We start from the raw sequence: 20,795 nt of genomic DNA on the forward strand, positions 1-20,795 counted from the left end.
TGAACGTTGTCCATTCTATATGGTCGTCTGATTGCGCCCAAAAAGTAACTATTTATCCCATTCACAACAAATGAGTAAATATCTAACTTTTTAATCTGGATTATATCAGTGTCTTCTTTTTTTGTTTTTCTGTATTTTGAGGTTCTGTGGTTCGCGAAACTGAAAGCTTGCACATACACTGTACTTAGATTAGTGCTGTGGTAATATTTTATTTCTCTATCGTTCTATTTTTTTTGTATATTAATTTCTCTATATACAAACAGCAACACAAAAGTTGTCAAGAAATAATGCCAAAATAAAGACAGATAGCTTGAAAGCATATCTTTATCTTAGACTCCTTAGGGATTCGCATAGCATAATAGAAATATACTGTAGCCCAGGAAAAATGGATTCTATAACTGATCTGTTTATGAAAGCAGCTATAACAATAACAATATTAAAATGTAAAAACCTATTGAAGCTAAGCAGATTTTTTTTAAATAACTCTTTCAAATGCTTTAAAAATCCTTTTGAAAAGCACAAAAGCAGAAGTGTAGGATTTTGTGATGATAACCGTTCAAAAGAGCCTATTAACAATAGCTTTAATGAGAAGTTATCATAGTCTGTAACTTTGTATGCAATATTGTTAAAATGCTCCCCGTAGTGATTCATCCTTATGGGTAACTTTATGTTCTGTGTCCATAGAATAATCAGGAAGTTATTTTCCTCTTAAGAAATGTATCTCACTAAATTTGAAATGAGAATTAATGGAAATGGAAGACTGTGATTGCTTTGGGGTAGACTTGGTGACCTTAAGATACTTTATGGATTTCCTTACATTTCACTTTTAATAAAAACACACATAAGATTGGTATTGATATGACAGAGTGACAATGAATGAAATATTTATTCCATCATATGTGTTATACTGTACCGGTAACATCATAAAAAGGTCAACTTATATCATGAAATATCATTATGCTTATTTAAAATCTTCTGAATGTTAGATTTGATAAAAATACAGTAAACCCTTAACATATGTATACTTACTGGATACAGTATATTTCAATATATATATATATATATATATATATATTGAAATATACTGTATCCAGTAAGTATACATATGTTAAGGGTTTACTGTATTTTTATATATATATATATATATATATATATATATATATATATATATACATATATATATATGTATATATATATATATATATATATAGTGTCCTATGCCATGAATTGTGTACCTCACCTGTATACAGCTGTAGTTTATAGTTATTGGATTAAAGAAGCACCCCTCCCATGAAGGTTTTTATCCTCTTACTATATTGAAATCATCATATTATATAGCATTGTGTACCTACAATTGCTCATTTTACCTTTCTACACACTAGTTCTTCTTGTTTCCATTACATCTATGACATCACATGACTAAAATCTGACTAGCTGAATCCTTCTAAGCTCTGTGTAGAAGCAGGAGGTCAGTTTTCCCTGGTAGGGGAGAGGAGGGATCAGCTGCTTTAGGAGTTGAAGAGGGAAATGATAAATGCAAGGACAAGACATTTCCTATTTCTACATAGAGCAGAGAAAAGGGGAAGAATATACTGAGTAGAAAGGCAAAATGAGCAATTGTAAGTACATAGAGCTGTATGACATGATTACTGCAGTATAACAAAAAGGATAAAAACTTTGATGTGAGAGGTTCTTTAACCCTAAAAATGATCTATCTCTTGATCTAACCTGAATAGGATCTAAATATTGACCTGAATGAACATTGTATTTGTGGTGCAGGAAGTAGGGTTAATCCACCAAGGATGCAATCATTAGTGGTAAAAGCATAAGGTCCACTTCCCCATACTTTATTTCTTCAATATAAATGGGAATGCATCAGTGCACTCCCAACATTTTACCTTTAAACTAAGTAACTACTTTTTTCATACTGCCAATAATATTTTTTTTGTTAATTTCATTACTATTTCTATACAGTGTGGTAGTTTAGAGGTTTGCATGTTCCTTTTACATCCAGAAACTGCTGATAATAAAGATACAGGCTATAAGCACTATCCAGGCATCGTGCCAGCACAAAAACTACATGTTAGTGCAGCGGCTCATTAAAGTCTCACAACATTGGAAATAGACAAGTGAATGGAACCTCTCTTAAGTCTGAGGGGAACATGGCACACTATGGATGATAGAATCATCAAATGAATGCTTAACGTCAAGTTTAATTATTGTTACTGATTACCTCTATTTGAGAATTCACAAAACACTTTGCAAGTTGAGTAGCTATTCAGCATGCCATTTCCTTCTCAATAATTACAATCCCAGACACAATGTATTCTTTTTTTCCCTAAATATCTAAAAATGTTTCTAACTCAGTCCTATTGTTTTCGATGGTGAGCTATGCTTTGGTCATTCTACAGAATGCATTATTGGAATCATTGTTTCTGGCTTGCTAGTTTCTCCTTTAGAAATGTTTGCCATGTAGATTTTTGGTTGATTGCTTTTTTTCTCATCAACAGATGTCTGCTGTTTTCGTCGCAACCTAATATTAAGGAAAATCAAAATCTGGATTCATGTTTGGATGAATTTTTGATTGCCTTTTCTGATAAAAAAAATCAGCTGTGCTTCATGAGCAAGTAGTAAGTTCATATGATTTCTATTTTTAGGGGATTATTACTGACTAATTTAAAGCTGAAACTGCATGTCCTCCTATTTATAGACATGTTGTGTTTTCTGGATTTTTAGAAAATTTCTTTATAAAGGTTTCTATTTATAGTTCATAACCAGAAAACAAAAGTTTATTTTGTCTACCTGTACATTGTTTATTCTAAATATGCAAGTTAGTAGCATTGTACTCTATTGGCCATCAGTGGAAACAGTGGGTTGCAAAGTTATTGACTTTATTTTGCTTATTTGTGCGTGAAAATTACGTAGCAGAACAGTATGGCTTTTTATCAATCGAATCTTAAACACATCAAATATATTAAATATAAAAAGCATATGGAACCTTTCATTTTAGAAATACCTCTTCTCCCAGTGTTAGGAAATGTATTTTATTTTTGAGAAGCACTGCACAAACAAGTTCATTCAGAACCTCATGGAGCACTGACTTCAACTCCTCCTCTTCTTTGTCAATCCCTAGACAAAGATTAACCCCTTGATGACCAGGGGATTTTTTCGTTTTTCCGTGTTCGTTTTTCGCTCCCCTCCTTCCCAGAGCCATAACTCTTTTATTTTTTCGTCAATTTGGCCATGTGAGGGCTTATTTTTTGCGGGACGAGTTGTACTTTTGAACGACATCATTGGTTTTAGCATGTCGTGTACTAGAAAACGGGAAAAAAATTCCAAGTGCGGTGAAATTGCAAAAAAGTGCAATCCCACACTTGTTTTTTGTTTGGCTTTTTTGCTACGTTCACTAAATGCTAAAACTGACCTGCCATTATGATTCTCCAGGTCAGTACGAGTTCATAGACACCTAACATGACTAGGTTATTTTTTATCTAAGTGGTGAAAAAAAATTCCAAACTTTGCTAAAAAAAAAAAAAAAATTGCGCCATTTTCCGATACTCGTAGCGTCTCCATTTTTCGTGATCTGGGGTTGGTTGAGGGCTTATTTTTTGCGTGCCGAGATGACGTTTTTAATGATAGCATTTCGGTGCAGATACGTTCTTTTGATCGCCCGTTATTGCATTTTAATGCAATGTCGCGGCGACCAAAAAAACGTAATTCTGGCGTTTCGAATTTTTTTCCCGGTACACTGTTTAGCGATCAGGTTAATACTTTTTTTTAATTGATAGATCGGGCGATTCTGAGCGCGGCGATACCAAATATGCGTAGATTTGATATTTTTTTAATTGATTTATTTTGATTGGGGTGAAAGGGGGGTGATTTAAACTTTTATGTTTTTTTTTTTTTTCACATTTTTTTAAACTTTTTTTTTTAACTTTTGCCATGCTTCAATAGCCTCCATGGGAGGCTAGAAGCAGGCACAACGCGATCGGCTCTGCTACATAGCAGCGATCTGCTGATCGCTGCTATGTAGCAGAAATGGAGGTGTGCTGTGAGCGCCGACCACAGGGTGGCGCTCACAGCCACCGGTCATCAGTAACCATAGAGGTCTCAAGGACCTCTATGGTTACAATATACAAGCATCGCAGACCCCCAATCATGTGACGGGGGTCGGCGATGATGTCATTTCCGGCCGCCCGGCCGGAAGCGGTAGTTAAATGCCGCTGTCTGCGTTTGACAGCGGCATTTAACTAGTTAATAGGTGCGGGCAGATCGCGATTCTGCCCGCGCCTATTACGGGCACATGTCAGCTGTTCAAAACAGCTGACATGTCCCGGCTTTGATGCGGGCTCACCGCGGAGCCCTGCATCAAAGCAGGGGAGCCGGCATCGGACGGTATAGTACGTCCGATGCCGGTAAGGGGTTAATGTAAGAAAAGAAGACAGAATGCCTTCAGATAGTGAAGCAATGTGAACCATTCATTCCTCCAGAAACAAAAATGTATTTTACTCACAATAAATTGTCTTTGCAAAACAACTTAAAAAATCAATATACTTAAAAAAGTCCTTCTGATTACCTGCCCTACTCAAGTTCCGCCATGAGCAACTACGGGGCACAGTCTCACTTTCATTCATTCCCATATTTAAATGTTCTATTACAAATGGAGTTAATTGACAAATTATAAAGAACTAAGAAATTATATCACTAAAGCAATAACTCTTAGGCTATATTCACACGTTGCGGTTTTTACCGCGGAACCGCAGCGATTTTGCCGCTGCGGGTCCGCTGCAGTTTCCATAGCGTTTCCATTTACATGTAAACCCTATGGAAACTGCAAACCGCTGTGCACATGCTGCGGGAAAAACCGCGCGGGAACGCAGCGGTTTAAAACCCGCAGCATGTCACTTCTTTGTGCAGAATCGCTGCGATTCTGCACCCATAGGAATACATTGAACCGCTTACTTCCCGCATGGGGCTGTGCCCACGTTGCGGGAAGTAAGCGGATAATGTGCGGATGGTACCCGGGGTGGAGGAGAGGAGACTCTCCTCCAGGCCCCGGGAACCATATTTGGGGTTAAAAAAAAGAATAAAAATAAAAAATCATGTTATACTCACCCTCTGAAGTCAGCGCTGCACGCGGCCGTCCGGTCAGAGTTGCTGTGCGACCAGGACCTTCGGTGACGTCGCGGTCACATGACCGTGACGTCACGAAGGGTCCTTCTCGCACAGCATCTCTGGAACCGGACCGCCGGGTGCAGCGCCGAGGGATCGGGACGTCAGAGGGTGAGTATAACCAATTTTCATTATTTTTAACATTACTATTGATGCTGCATATTGCTGCATATGCAGCATCAATAGTATAGGCGGAAACCCGCAGCGGAAACCGCGATAAATCTGCAGGGAGAACCGCAGTTGTTTTGCCCTGCAGATTTATCAAATCCGCTGCGGGAGAACAGCATTAATTACAGACTTCACAAACTATCTAAACAACCCAAGAAGAGCTGGAAGGTTGAAGCAGAGAAGGAGTGAATATATTTTAACCATCTTTGAGTATGTACCAGTATGAGGAAATAACACCACAAAGCTTTTTTTTACTGATCATTATCTTATTTAGTACATTTTGTAATTGTATTTTCTTGATTTTTCCTTTTCTAAATATTCATGATAAAATGATGATGAAAACTGTGCTTTGTAGCTATAAGAACTTGGCCCTGCCATCACCATAGCACTTCTTTAACAGTAGTGATTGTGCATGCACTATTACATATTATAAGAAGAGCTATTACAGTGTGAAAAATGTGCATAAAATGTTAGCATCCTTTCATTATGAATGATACATCCAGTAAATGTGAAATTTAATTTTCCTATAGTTGTAAGGACCATGCTATATGCAATGAAATATCTACACATTTATAATCTACATTTCACATTTTCATGTTTATAAGTGAACTGGGATTTCACGGATAAGAATGAGGATGTACAGTGAATATATAATATTAACATGAAACTTTCAGTTTAAAGCGATTAAATCTATTTTTTGTACATGTTCGTTACTTAGCCAGCATGTGTGCTTGACTGAGCATCTTATGGCATCCAGTAATGCACAAGAAGAAATTGTGATTGTCAATTGTAATTTAAATGTAGGGATTTAAATCTAAAGTTTGCTTTATTAAATGTAACAGATTTTGTCTTTTTAAAAGGAGAAAGGGATTTAAAGGACTCTTGTTTTGACCAATTTTTAACGTCTAAAAATTAAATGTCAGATTTTCCCAAATCAAATTTAAACCGAGATTGTTCGGCTTTTTAATATCAGATGAGAACATTGGAGATGACATTTTTGACATTCAGTTTATAAAACATCTGTTGGGATGACATGTCAACTTGTGATTCTGTGTCAGATTACTGAGTAAACATATTTGTCAGATTTTTGTTTCCCTGTATTCTCCGCTGACAGTTGTCACCATGATGACATGCTTGTCCATTACCCATAATATTAACCTGCTATGTAGTAGGTATTTCCTTTTATCTGCAACTCAAGTCAATGTGGATAAATTGCACATTTTCAGCCTTTACTTTATTAGATTTCTTTTCCGTTGTGGTAACTTTTTCTATAACTATTGTAATTATTTTTTTTTTTAAAGAACAGATGAATCAAATCTCAGTTTGGCAGTGCAGCTTATTTGAACAGCTCATAACAATCATATTACAATATGTATGATTCCTAAGGGTAGGGTACAACAGAGCTACCAACTAGCTACCATACTAGTCTACATATTGCATTTGCAATGGTTAACAAAGATGAAGATTCTCGCAAACTCATTGACTTATCTCAGTGCATAAAATAAATTAAAAAAATAAACGGTATTCCACACCTGTAATTACAAATCAAGAGCAGCTAATCTTGTGTTATTAAAAGGATACAGCATACCTGTTTATGTTAATTTTGGCAACTGCTTCTTTGTACTGTGACATTGTAAAGTGTGAGAATGAAAAAAAAATGCCATCACAAAATATAATCTTCTGTTTTCCTGAGCATTTTGTGTTTTTTCATGTGTCATTTATTTTGCATGTGGTCAATTAAGGCAAGGTACATGAGTCTCTAAGCTACAGTATGTTCACATTAATGCAGTTATTGATGCATATGATTTTAGGCTATATACAAATGACAAAGGTCCCAATATATCCTTAAACCTTTTTTTCAGTTGTAAATTCCTAGCTTTTGATAAGAAATCTGCATACATAGTAACATAGTAACATAGTAACATAGTTAGTAAGGCCGAAAAAAGACATTTGTCCATCCAGTTCAGCCTATATTCCATCATAATAAATCCCCAGATCTACGTCCTTCTACAGAACCTAATAATTGTATGATACAATATTGTTCTGCTCCAGGAAGACATCCAGGCCTCTCTTGAACCCCTCGACTGAGTTCGCCATCACCAACTCCTCAGGCAAGCAATTCCAGATTCTCACTGCCCTAACAGTAAAGAATCCTCTTCTATGTGTACAAACTACACTAAATTAATTATTTGTGTTAATTTTATTGTATGAGCCTGGCATATTTTCTCAAACCTGTAAACTCCTGCATCTTGTTACAGATGTTTGTGTTTTCCCCAACCACAGACGTCAGATATTTGATTGTAGCTAAAAGGATTTTCATAATATTTTAAACTCAAGATTTTAAGATTTATTTAGCTAATTAGTAAAGATAAGCAAATCATTTTGATGTGAATCACATAAAATGATAAGAAATCTGCAGATCCGGAAACATTTAAATAATATATGATTTGAGATTCGGTTTGCGCAAATCACCAACAAAATGCCAGCTTACATTTTACACGTTGCAGAAGATTGCATCAGCCACAGAAGATTGACATGATTTCTGGCACAAATTCATGGATATCCCAATATTGCCTTGCAGCTATCACCATAATGCAGTCATTTAAGTTTCTACCACAGCCTGTATGAAAACCTAAGTAGGGAATGCAGCGGCCATTTCAGGGTGATTTAAATTAGCGAGAGTTTGACAGAGCTCATAGCTAAGCTATAAAGACACAAAGAAAATGATCTAAAACATTGTAAAAATACTTCACATAGTAATATGTTGTACAGTTGCAACTGTGAAGACAATGAGTGTAGTAGTATGTGAATAATTTGATGATTCAATTGATAAAGGTGAAAAGAATTAGAGGAGGTGCCAGCAGCAGTGACAGATCAGTAATATTGTGCAGCTATAATATGTCCTGATATAAATATTTGAACATCCCTAATAATTAGGTGTTTAATGCTGAATGTTATGATGTGGTAGGCTCAAACCTCTTCTGAAATCACATTAAGATTGGGTACTGACTTACGTTTTCTATTTTTTCTACCATGTTTGGAGCCTAATAATTCATTAGGAATAAGTAGTTTAAGATCATATTAGGGATTTTAGCCGTTAAGTATTTAGGATTTCTAGACTGTAAGACTGCAGATTAAAATATCTTTAGTTCACTTTAAGATTTTTAGATTTTTGCCAAAGCATGATCTAACCAGTCTGAACAAAATAATGGGATATTTTCTAAAAATAAAGTTTAGAAGTTTTCATTGCATGTTCCTGGTGGGATACAATCATTGTCACCTGGCTTATCCATAGTTATTCCCTTTTTTTATACTATGTTGTGCATAAATATGTGATTTTTCAGAATTTGTTTTAGTCTTTGCCTGATGAAGAGACGTATGCAGTCTCGAAAGCTTGCAAGTTGTTACCATCTTTTCAGTTAGCCATTAAAAGGTATCAACCACTGAGGACTCTCAATTCTAAATATTTTTCAATCATTTTCTTGAGCTTTTGGCACAATAAATATTTCCATTTGACAGTTGTGTGAAATGGACAGCAATAATGCATACAATAATGCATACAAATATTAGAAGTCTCCTGAGATGTTAGCTTTAGACTTTTTCTGTATGTTTTTCAATACACTGTATTTTTCAGACCATAAGACACACCTAAGTTTTAGAGGAGGAATAAAGAAAAAAAATGAAGCAAAAAATGTGGTCAATTCTGTACTAATATCCCCTATTCTGGTATATATGGTCCCCTCATCCCTATCCTGGTATGCATGGCCCCCTCATCACTATACTGATATGCATGGTCCTCTCATCCTTATCCTGGTATTAACCCCTTTCTGACCTCGAACGGGATAGTACGTCCGAGGTCAGATCCCCTGCTTTGATGCAGGGCTCTGCGGTGAGTCCGCATCAAAGCCGGGACATGTCAGCTGTTTTGAACAGCTGACATGTGCCCATAATAGGCGCGGGCAGAATCACGATCTGCCCGCACCTATTAACTAGTTTAACTACCGCTTCCGGCTGGGCGGCCGGAAATGACGTCATCGCCGACCCCGTCACATGACCAGGCGTCGGCGATGCGTTAGGATGGTAACCATAGAGGTCCTAGAGACCTCTATGGTTACTGATCACCGGTGGCTGTGAGCGCCACCCTGTGGTCGGCGCTCACTGCACACCTCCATTTCTGCTACATAGCAGCGATCAGCAGATCGCTGCTATGTAGCAGAGGCGATCGTGCTGTGCCTGCTTCTAGCCTCCCATGGAGGCTATTGAAGCATGGCAAAAGTAAAAAAAAAAGTTAAAAAAATGTGAAAAAAATAAAAAAAAATATAAGTTTAAATCACCCCCCTTTCGCCCCAATCAAAATAAATCAATAAAAAAAAATCAAATCTACACATATTTGGTATCACCGCATTCAGAATCGCCCGATCTATCAATTAAAAAAAAGCATTAACCTGATTGCTAAACGGCAATAACAGAATTATGTTTTTTAGGTCGCCACGACATTGCATTAAAATGCAATAACGGGCGATCAAAAGAACGTATCTGAACCAAAATGCTATCATTAAAAACATCATCTCGGCACGCAAAAAATAAGCCCTCACCCAACCCCAGATCATGAAAAATGGAGACGCTACAGGTATCGAAAATGGTGCAATTTTGTTTTTTTTTAACAAAGTTTGGAATTTTTTTTCACCACTTAGATAAAAAATAACCTAGTCATGTTAGGTGTCTATGAACTCGTACTGACCTGGAGAATCATAATGGCAGGTCAGTTTTAGCATTTAGTGAACCTAGCAAAAAAGCCAAACAAAAAACAAGTGTGGGATTGCACTTTTTTTGCAATTTCACCGCACTTGGAATTTTTTTCCCGTTTTCTAGTACATGACATGCTAAAACCAATGATCTCATTCAAAAGTACAACTCGTCTCGCAAAAAATAAGCCCTCACATGGCCAAATTGACGGAAAAATAAAAAAGTTATGGCTCTGGGAAGGAGGGGAGTGAAAAACGAACATGGAAAAACGAAAAATCCCAAGGTCATGAAGGGGTTAATGCCCCACTCCCAGGACTGGTATATATGGCCCCCATCAGAAAAAAAAAACATAAAAAATAAACCATTCTACTTACCTTCCCTGCGCTCCCTCAGTGTCCTGTTCTGATGCCAGCAGCTGATTTATGCTTATAAGCAGCACATGGCAGTGATGCCATACAAGCAGAGGATAGCTGCCGGAAAACTAACTGCTCCCCATGCCCAGGACTATAGGTGTGTGGAGCAGTGAATACACATTGATATTTAATAGCGGGCACAGTAGTCTCAGCCACCGGCATCCTGCAGCTGCTGGGCTTGCTACTAAAGGGTATGAATATTCACTGCCCTTCACTTCCATGGGCATGGAGTACAGTGAATATTCATTCTCTTAAGTAGCAGGCACACTTTAAAGCCCAGCAGCTGCAGGAAGCAAGCAGCTGTAGCTAAAAAAAAGTGTGCCCACTATTAAAGAGAAATGAATATTCACTGCTGTCCAGCGTTAGCTGCAGCAGCCGGCTCCTGCCTCCTGTGAACCACTGCTCCGCTGCTGCCACCCCCCACCCACCATCCAAAGCCACAGCAGGTACAGCAGGACTATAAGACACACTCCCATTTTCCACCAAATTTTGGGAAGAAAAAAAGTGTGTCTTATAGTCTGAAAGATATGGCATATACAGTGGGTACGGAAAGCATTCAGATCCCTTTAAAATATTCACTCTTTGTTTCATTGCAGCCATTTGGTAAATTTAAAAAAGTTCAGTTCTTTTCTTATTAATGTACACTCTGCACCCTATCTTGACTGAAAAAATGCAAAAATGTAGAAATTTTAGAAAATTTATTAAAAAAGATAAACCAAAATATCACTTGGTCATTAACTTATAGATAAATAAACATTAACATTTGTAGATGACCAAACCAATTCAATGGAAGTCAAATTATTGACAATTTTTTTGGAATTCCTTTAACCTGGTAAATTTGCCTAAAATGGCATTTGACATTTTACCCATTGCAGAAGACTTCATCAGCCTGAGAAGGATCACACAAAATCAACATCGCATGATATAACACAGTCAACAAAGAGTGACTATTAGAGCCTATATAAATGCAAAAGCAGGGAATTCAGCAGACATTTTGTGGTGAATCTGGATAGTAAGAGGACATCACAGCTCACAGTTTAAGGATAGAGATTGAAAGCTATGTAATGCTGAAGAAAGTGTACAGATGGTGCTTGAAAGAACAGCTGTAAAGATTAGTTTGAGAAAAAGGCCATTTGTTGCAATCAGCTACCATCCATTTACCCATAGCCATATGTGTTGTTGTCACGTTGAAATTGATAAGTCTGTGTTTCTATTTAATAGCTTGAAAGGGTTTGGATACAGTTCTAGGAGACCTCAGAGTCACATCTTTTGAGGTCAATTGGTGGCTTTATGGTACTTTAGATTTACCACAAATCAATGTGCTGAAAATCACATTTTTTTTTAAATATGGCTGACGAATTTGAACATCAAAAGATTTCTTCACGTATGCTTCACGTATGCTAACAACCCAAAAACAAAACCTTCAACCTTTAAATTTCAAAAGAAAAGATATGAAGGCAACCACTAGATAGTATAAGTTTTTACTTAAGTTAGAATTTTGAAACTCCAGGTAATCCTCAAGTATGTCGTTGTTGGTAATATCCAGTTGTTCATATAATTTTTTTCATAGGCATTACGGTCTAACAATGCTTTTTTGGTGAAAACCACATCTGTACGGATTGGGGGCCTTTTAGGCCCCCATGTATTTTTTATCATGTTCTCAGTAGTGTTTGTGTCTCAAGTCAGTTTATTTGTACTCAGCAATGCTGGTGGAGGGGCCAGGGTGTGGATAATGCCATATGAGGATGTCATGTGATTTTTGAAGGGATCTATCTATCTTTGTCCGATGACGAGTACCTGCCACCAGAGAATCAAACATCCTCAAGTGATTCTTCTTCTGATGATAAATAAGTGAATACAGTGGATCCTCAAGAAGTGATAAGTAGAACATCCAAAACAAATGTTTTTTGGGACAGTAGTCCTACATTAGTCGGATGTACTGAAATCCATAATATTGTGAGACAGGCTCAAGGAGTTGTGGGAAGTCCCAGTTACTTTTCCCCTAAAGACGTATTCTGTACTTTTTTTCTGACAATATTGCAGATGAGGTCCTTTTATGTTCAAACCTAAAAGGAAGACGTATCGCTTCTGCAAAAAATAAGTCCTGGAAAGATATCTCAAAAGAGGAACTATATGCATACATTGGACTTTTACTGCTGGCAGGGAGTCAAAAATTGTATGATGTTCCAATACGAGAATTATTTCTGGACCCACTTTCTGATCCACACTATAAGGCGACAATGTCAGTGGACAGATATGAGGAAATTAGAAGACACAATCGATTTGATGATAAGCGAATATGTGCATTGAGGTTTGAAACAGACAAATTAGCCCCTATCAGCTATATCTGGAACATATTTATCAAAAATTGCACCAAACTTTACAATCCTAGTACTAATGTTACAGTAGATGAGCAACTTGTACCGTTCAGAGGACACTTGCAAGTTCATACAATACATACCCAGCAAGCCAGCCAAATATGGAATCAAAATCTTCTGGATGTGTGATTCTGCAAATTATTATGGCATAAATGGCGAAATCTACTGTGGCAAAGAGATTGGTGCACCAGTACAGAAGGATCTGGGGTCTGAAATTGTCAAAACTCTTGCTGTTCCAATATTCAATTCAGGTAGAAACATTACCATGGACAATTATTTCACCAATGTTGAACTAGGCAATTTTCTGCTTCAAAAAGCTATTACACTCGTTGGTACTATCAAGCCAAACCGACGAGTAATTCCAGAAGCACTGAAACACAATCGTCAGCGAGCACTTTATGAGAGTGTCTTTGGATTCAATAACAAAGCGACTTTGGTATCTTACAAAGCGAAGAAGGAGAAATCAATGATTTTACTCAGTACCATGCATCGCAATTGCAGTATTGACAGCAATGACAGAAGATTAAAACCAGAAATCATCCTGCATTACAATAAATCAAAAGGAGGTATAGACAAAATGGATGAGATGGTGGGAGAATATTCATGCAAGAGGCAAACAAAACGATGGCCTGCAGTACTTTTTTCAAATATGCTTGATGTAGCAGCCCTAAATTCATTCATCACTTATACAGAAACTCATCCAGAATTCCATGCATGGAGGAAGGACAGGAGACGCCTATTTTTGAAGGACCTTTGTCATGAACTTGTAATGCTTCACATGATACAGCGAAGCAACGTTAAAGGCTTGCTAAAGCAAACTAAAGAAGCAATGGAACAGTGTGGCGTACAGTTTCAGATGATTCCAGGGCCAGGAGAAAGAAAAAGAAAGCGCTGTTTCATGTGTCCAAGAAACATAGATAGGAAAACAGAGATTTTGTTCAATTTGTAAGGAAAATGTCTGCAAAGAACATTCTTCCAAAAAAATAACTTGTCAAAATTGTTTGGAAGACCAATATAATAGAAAAGAAACATAATAGAAATGTAGCTGCAGCTAGTTTTGTATAGATTTCTATGCATTTTTGTGCATTTTTTCATATGTTTGTGTGAAATTTTGAAAAAAAAAATTGGGGGGGGGGGGGCGTTTTCGGTGAAAAATTATAATTAACATTTTGTTTACAAATCATATTTTATTTAGCAGTTTTAAAATAAACTTGTAAAAGTTATATAAGTGCGTTTTTTCCATATGATTTGCATGGGGGTCTAAAAGGCCCCCGATACGTTAATATGAAGATTTCTGATGTCACGCATACTAGGGGTAACTCTCTTCATTGTTAATGACTGTTGATGTTTTCTGAAAATATAAATGTGAGATAGTAATTCTTTTTGTTTTATTTTTTTTAGACAAATACTCCTTTCTGTGCTACGGCATATGGATTTCCGGACCACATGTGATGAGGTGAGCAGTAAGTTATTACACCTTTAAAAATTACAGGAGACAAGTTCTTTTTGATTGCCTTCATTGGAATGCTAAAATCACGTACTGTATGCAGGTGTTTTGTGTTTCAGTAATTTAACCATTAAAGGGAACCTGTCAGTAGGATTGTGCTCAGTAACTTACACACAGTGTCAGGTCGGGGCCGCAATTCTGATTAAAATGATACCTTGGTTGATGAAATCCATCTTGTGGTTGTTGTTTAATCTTTATTTTCAGTTTTGAGTTAAGGTACCGTCACACTAAGCGACGCTGCAGCGATACCGACAACGATGTCGATCGCTGCAGCATCGCTATTTGGTCGCTGGAGAGCTGTCACACAGACAGCTCTCCAGCGACCAACGATCCCGAGGTCCCCGGTAACCAGGGTAAACATCGGGTTACTAAGCGCAGGGCCGCGCTTAGTAACCCGATGTTTACCCTGGTTACCAGCGTAAACGTTAAAAAAACAAACACTACATACTTACCTTCCGCTGTCTGTCCCTCGGCGCTCTGCTTCTCTGCCCTGTGTAAGCACAGCGGCCGGAAAGCAAAGCGGTGACATCACCGCTCTGCTTTCCGGCTGACCGGCGCTGACACAGGATGCAGGAGGAGTGCAGAGAAGCAGAGCGCCGGGGACAGACAGCTGAAGGTAAGTATGTAGTGTTTGTTTTTTTAACGTTTACGCTGGTAACCAGGGTAAACATCGGGTTACTAAGTGCGGCCCTGCGCTTAGTAACCCGATGTTTACCCTGGTTACCAGTGAAGACATCGCTGGATCGGTGTCACACAAGCCGATCCAGTGATGTCAGCGGGAAGTCCAGCGACGAAATAAAGTTCTGGACTTTCCTCAGCGACCAACGATCTCCCAGCAGGGGCCTGATCGTTGGTCGCTGTCACACATAACGATTTCCTTAATGATATCGTTGCTACGTCACAAAAAGCAACGATATCGTTAACGATATTATTATGTGTGACGGTACCTTTAATGATATGCTCGTGCTCCGGGGCGGCCTGTGGGGGGTCTTCTTGTGGTGCTCTGATTAGATATTCATAATACAGACTGTTGACAGGCAGACTGGCACCTACTCTGCAGCATAATCGGATGTTTTATGTGCCAATAAAACATTTTCTTCATGCTATTCAGCCTGTAAACCGAAAAAAACACCTGGATTGGAAATCAGATCAAGATCAAATATGATATATTTATATACCATATAATAATTAATTAAGACCAAAACATGTAAAAATATATATAAAAATGCCTTTATTTATTTTGGCAAATGGCACTACATAATGTGACTGTACTTGGAACAATTAAAAAAATATATATTTTAACAGTAAAGTAATAATAGCAGGACGGACAAAGGTAAAAAAAACTCCAACATTCATGTAAGACTTGGAATAGAAAGCACAATATACCCTCAAAAAGATACATCTATAAGTACACAGCCATGTGAGAAAAAACCAATGTGCAAAAAAATGTAAACATGCGACAAAGAAATATATATATGTATATATATATACATATATATATATATATATATATACATATATGAAATCAATACAAATTATGTGAGTGCTGAATAAAAAATTAATCCATAATGCAATTAAAAAGTGAATGAATATAAATAAAAACCACACAATGTTCGGGCTGAAGACGATCAAAATAGGGTGGAATGATGTAGGTCATATACCTACATGCCACATATGCTGTGTGCCAAGGGCAAAAAATCAAAAGATAATGTGATGTGCACCTTATGTAGTTAAAAGGAACCTGTCACCCTGAAAATCGCGGGTGAGGTAAGCCCACCGGCATCAGGGGCTTATCTACAGCATTCTGTAATGCTGTAGATAAGCCCCCGATGTTACCTGAAAGAGGATAAAAGACGTTAGATTATACTCACCCAGGGGCGGTCCCGCTGCTGGTCCGGTCGGATGGGTGTCTCTGGTCCGCTGCGGCACCTCCCATCTTCATTCCAAGACTTCCTCTTCTGATCTTCAGCCACGGACCAGAGACACCCATCCGACCGGACCAGCAGCTGGAATTAAGGCGGGACGCCATGTCTCGTTTGGAGAGCCCCTGATGTGCCTAAACAGTGGAAACCCCCCAAACGTGACCCCATTTTGGAAAGTAGACTCCATTAGGAACTTATCTAGATGTGTGGTGAGCACTTTGAACCCCCAAGTGCTTCACAAAAGTTTATAATGTAGAGCCGTGAAAATTATAAAACAAATGTTTTCACAAAAATGATCTTTTAGCCTCCAATTTTGTATTTTCCCAAGGGTATCTGGAGAAATTGGACCCCAAAATTTGTTGTGCAATTTGTCCTGAGGATGGTGATACCCCATATATAGGAGAAAACTACTGTTTGGGTGCATGGCAGAGCTCGGAAGGGAAGAAGCGGTGTTTTGGAATGTAGACTTTGATGGAATGGTCTGTGGGCGTCACGTTGCGTTTGCAGAACCCCGATGTACCTAAACAGTAGAAAACTCCCACAAGTGACCACATTTTGGAAACTAGACCCCCCAAGGAACTTATCTAGATGTGAGGTGAGCACTTTGAACCCCCAAGTGTTTCACTAAAGTTTATAACGCAGAACAGTGAAAATAAAAAATCTTTTTTCCACAAAAATGATGGTTTAGCCCCCAGTTTTGTATTTTCCCAAGGGTAACAGGAGGAATTGGTCCCAAAAAGTTGTTGTCCAATTTGTCTTGAGTACGCTGATACCCCATATGTGGGAGAAAACTACTGTTTGAGCGCATGGCAGAGCTCGGAAGGGAAGAAGTGTGTTTTGGAATGCAGACTTTGATAAAATGGTCTGCGGACATCACATTGCATTTGCAGAGCCCTTGATGTACCTAAACAGTAGAAACTCCCCACAAGTGACTCTATTTTGAAAAGTACACCCCTCCAAGGAACTTATCTATATGCTATATGTGAGCACTTTGAACCCCCAAGTGCTTCACAGAGCCGTGAAAATTATAAAGCAAATTTTTTCCACAAAAATGATCTTTTAGCCCTGAATTTTGTATTTTCCCAAGGGTATCTGGAGAAATATTGCACCCCAAATGTTGCTGTGCAATTTGTTCTGAGTACGCTGATACCCCATATGTGGGAGAAAACTACTGTTTGGGTGCATGGCAGAGCTCGGAAGGGAAGAAGTGGTGTTTTGGAATGCAGATTTTGATAGAACTGTCTGCGGACGTCACGTTACGTTTGCAGAGCCCCTGATGTGCCTAAACAGTAGAAACCCCCCACAAGGGACCCCATTTTGGAAACTAGACCCCCCAAGGAACTTATCTAGATGTGTGGTGAGCACTTTGAACCCCCAAGTGTTTCACTAAAGTTTATACCTAAACCTCCCAATTTTAGCTCCATCCCTAACCCAAAAACAACCCTAAACCTAATCCCAACCCTAACCACACCCCTGACCCCAACACACCCCTAACCCTAATTCCAACCCTAACCACACGCCTAACCCCAAAACACCCCTAACCCTAATCCCAGCCCTAACCATACCCCTAACCCTGACTCACCCCTAACCCAGCTGTAAATGTAATCCAAACCCTAACCCCAACCCTAACTTTAGCCCCAACCCTAACCCTAACTTTAGCCCCAACCCTAACTTTAACCCCAACCCTAATCCTAACTTTAGCCCCAACCCTAACTTTAGCCCCAACCCTAACCCTAACTTTAGCCTCAACCCTAACCCTAACTTTAGCCCCAACGCCAACCCTAATGGGAAAATGGATTTAAATACATTTTTTATTTCATTATTTTTCCCTAACTAAGGGGGTGATAAAGAGGGGTTTGTTTTACTATTTATAGTGGGTTTTAATAGCGGGTTTTTATGTTTGGCTGCTGTCACACACTAAATGACGCTTTTTATCGCAAAAAGTATTTTATGCGTTTCCACATTCTGAGAGCTATAATTTTTCCATACTTTGGTCCACAGAGTCATGTGAGGTCTTGATTTTTTGCGCTACGAGTTGACATTTTTATTGGTGCAATTTTCGGGCACTTGACATTTTTTGATCGCTTTTTATTCAGATTTTTGTTAGGCAGAATGAACAAAAACCAGCAATTCATTAATTTATTTTGGGGGGCGTTTATACCATTCCGCGTTTGGTAAAATTGATAAAGCAGTTTTATTCTTCGGGTCAGTACTATTACAGCGATACCTCACTAATATTTTTTTTATGTTTCGGCGCTTTTATACAATAAAAACTATTTTATAGAAAAAATAATTATTTTTGCATCGTTTTATTCTGAGGGCTATAACTTTTTAACTTTTTCGCTGATGATGCTGTATGGCAGCTCGTTTTTTGCAGGACAAGATGACGTTTTTGGCGGTACAATGCTTATTTATATCCGTCTTTTTGATCGCGTGTTATTCCACATTTTGTTCGGCAGTATGATGATAAAGCATTGTTTTTTGCCTAGTTTTTTTTTTACGGTTTTCACTGAAGGGGTTAACTAGTGGGACAGTTTTGTAGGTCGGATCATTATGGACACGGCAATACTAAATATGTGTACTTTTATTTTTTTTTATTTGCATAAAGAAATGTATTTATTGGAACAATATTATTTTTGTTATTTATTTAGGATTTAGTTTTTTACACATGTAAATATTTTTTTTAACTTTTTTACTTTGTCCCAATGTGGGACATCATGATAGAGTGTCAGATCGCTGATCTGACACTTTGCAATGCACTGTGTCAGATCAGCGATCTGACAGGCACTGCAGGAGGCTTGCCGGTGCCTGCTCTTAGCAGGCGCTTGCAAGCCACCTTCCTGCAGGACCCAGAAGGAGCCCCGCAGCCATCTTGGATCCAGGGCATGCAGGGAGGAGGACGGAGGAGATGCTCGGAGCAACACAATCACATCCCGTTGCTCCGAGGGTCTCACAGAAGCAACCCAGGGAGCCCCCTCCCTTCGCAATGATTCCCTATGCTGCCAAAATGCTGCGATCATGTTTGATCGCAGTGTTCTGGGGGTTAATGTGCCAGGAGCGATCTGTGACCACTCCTGGAACATACTACCGGATGTCAGCTGTGATAATCAGCTGACACCGGGCCGTGATCGGCTGCTCTCCCCTCGTGAGCGCGGCTGATTGCGTTAGACATACTATCTCGTCGAGGGTAAGATAGGCCAAGGTCACCTCGACGGGATAATAAATCTAAGGTCAGAGAGGGGTTAATGACATTGTAAACATTATGGCTAGTTAGTAAAAAGCACAGTAGATATTTGACGACAACAGAATGTAATATTAAAAATGTAATAAGATTGTCCCTCAATAAAATTACTAGAATTTGATTTTCTTTCTTTTCTAGTAAATGTTTTCACTCCTTATAATAACAGCTCTGAAGCATCGTTTCTCGGAATTGTTTGTTGTGCTTCTCCTCTGTTATTTCTTCTAGAAATGTATGATTAAATTTATGTCATCATCCCCCTTTATTTTGCATGTGGTCTGTCCTTACATAGTCTGACGGTGCCCAAAACAAATTATTGCCATAACAAAAAAAGTTGCCACAGGGTAATAGGAGCAGTACGTGTGGTTTCATTGTACATGTACTGCCCCTATTACCCTGTGGCAACTTTTTTTGCTATGGCAATAAGTTGTTTGAACACTTCTGCATCATATTAAGTTTGAGTGTGTGGTATTTTTTGGTATTTGACTTTTGGGCCACACGGTCCGTTTTACCAGCACCTCCTTTATTTTGCCCTGAGTGCACACCATTATTCTCTTCTATTCTTCTAGGTGCCCAAAACAAGTCATGTACCATTTTTAAAGCTTTGAATAGCACATTTAAAGATGCTCTTCCTAAGAATACCACCACTTTTGACGCTTGTCTTGTTTCCAGTTGTATTTGTTGTATTTTTCTTCTGTATCAAGAAATACCAGTAAAAATAATAGCTACTGTATCAGCATTCTCCTCATCCACTGGAAGGCAAAACAAAAAAATCTTAAATTATGACTTAAATTATTTCACAGAACAAATTTAAAGTCACAGAAATTACATAAAGCTCTAATCCATTTTTTAAATTATGAAATATTTTTTTGTGCTATTACTTTTTCTGATTGCATGGCATTTAATTCCTTTAAGTGATATGGGAAAACTATTTACAGCAATGCAATTTTTAGGTCTTGTCCACAGAACTAAAAAAATATTAATATAGTAAACAACAAATACAAAACTTGTAATCATGCTTGTTAGTAGTGTTGAGCGATACCGTCCGATACTTGAAAGTATCTGTATCGGATAGTATCGGCCGATACCCGAAAAATATCGGATATCGCCGATACCGATATCCGATACCAATACAAGTCAATGGGACACCAAGTATCGGAAGGTATTCTGATGGTTCCCAGGGTCTGAAGGAGAGGAAACTCTCCTTCAGGCCCTGGGATCCATAGGGATGTGTAAAATAAAGAATTAAAA

At 38.2% G+C, this 20,795-nt stretch overlaps 1 protein-coding gene across 5 annotated transcripts in view; it reads left to right on the forward strand.

The window, feature by feature from the left end:
• SNTG1 (syntrophin gamma 1) overlaps positions 1–20,795 on the forward strand; it is a 1,229,644-nt gene that overhangs the window by 586,712 nt on the left and 622,137 nt on the right. For all 5 annotated transcript variants that reach the window (XM_069731323.1, XM_069731324.1, XM_069731327.1 and 2 more), the window contains 2 exons: positions 2,511–2,630; positions 14,279–14,333. In XM_069731323.1, the coding sequence (XP_069587424.1) occupies positions 14,307–14,333 (27 nt within the window). In that variant the 5' untranslated portion in view covers positions 2,511–2,630; positions 14,279–14,306. The remainder of the gene's footprint in view (positions 1–2,510; positions 2,631–14,278; positions 14,334–20,795) is intronic.

Source organism: Ranitomeya imitator, chromosome 6 (genome assembly GCF_032444005.1).
Source record: "Ranitomeya imitator isolate aRanImi1 chromosome 6, aRanImi1.pri, whole genome shotgun sequence".
Lineage (NCBI taxonomy): Eukaryota > Metazoa > Chordata > Amphibia > Anura > Dendrobatidae > Ranitomeya > Ranitomeya imitator.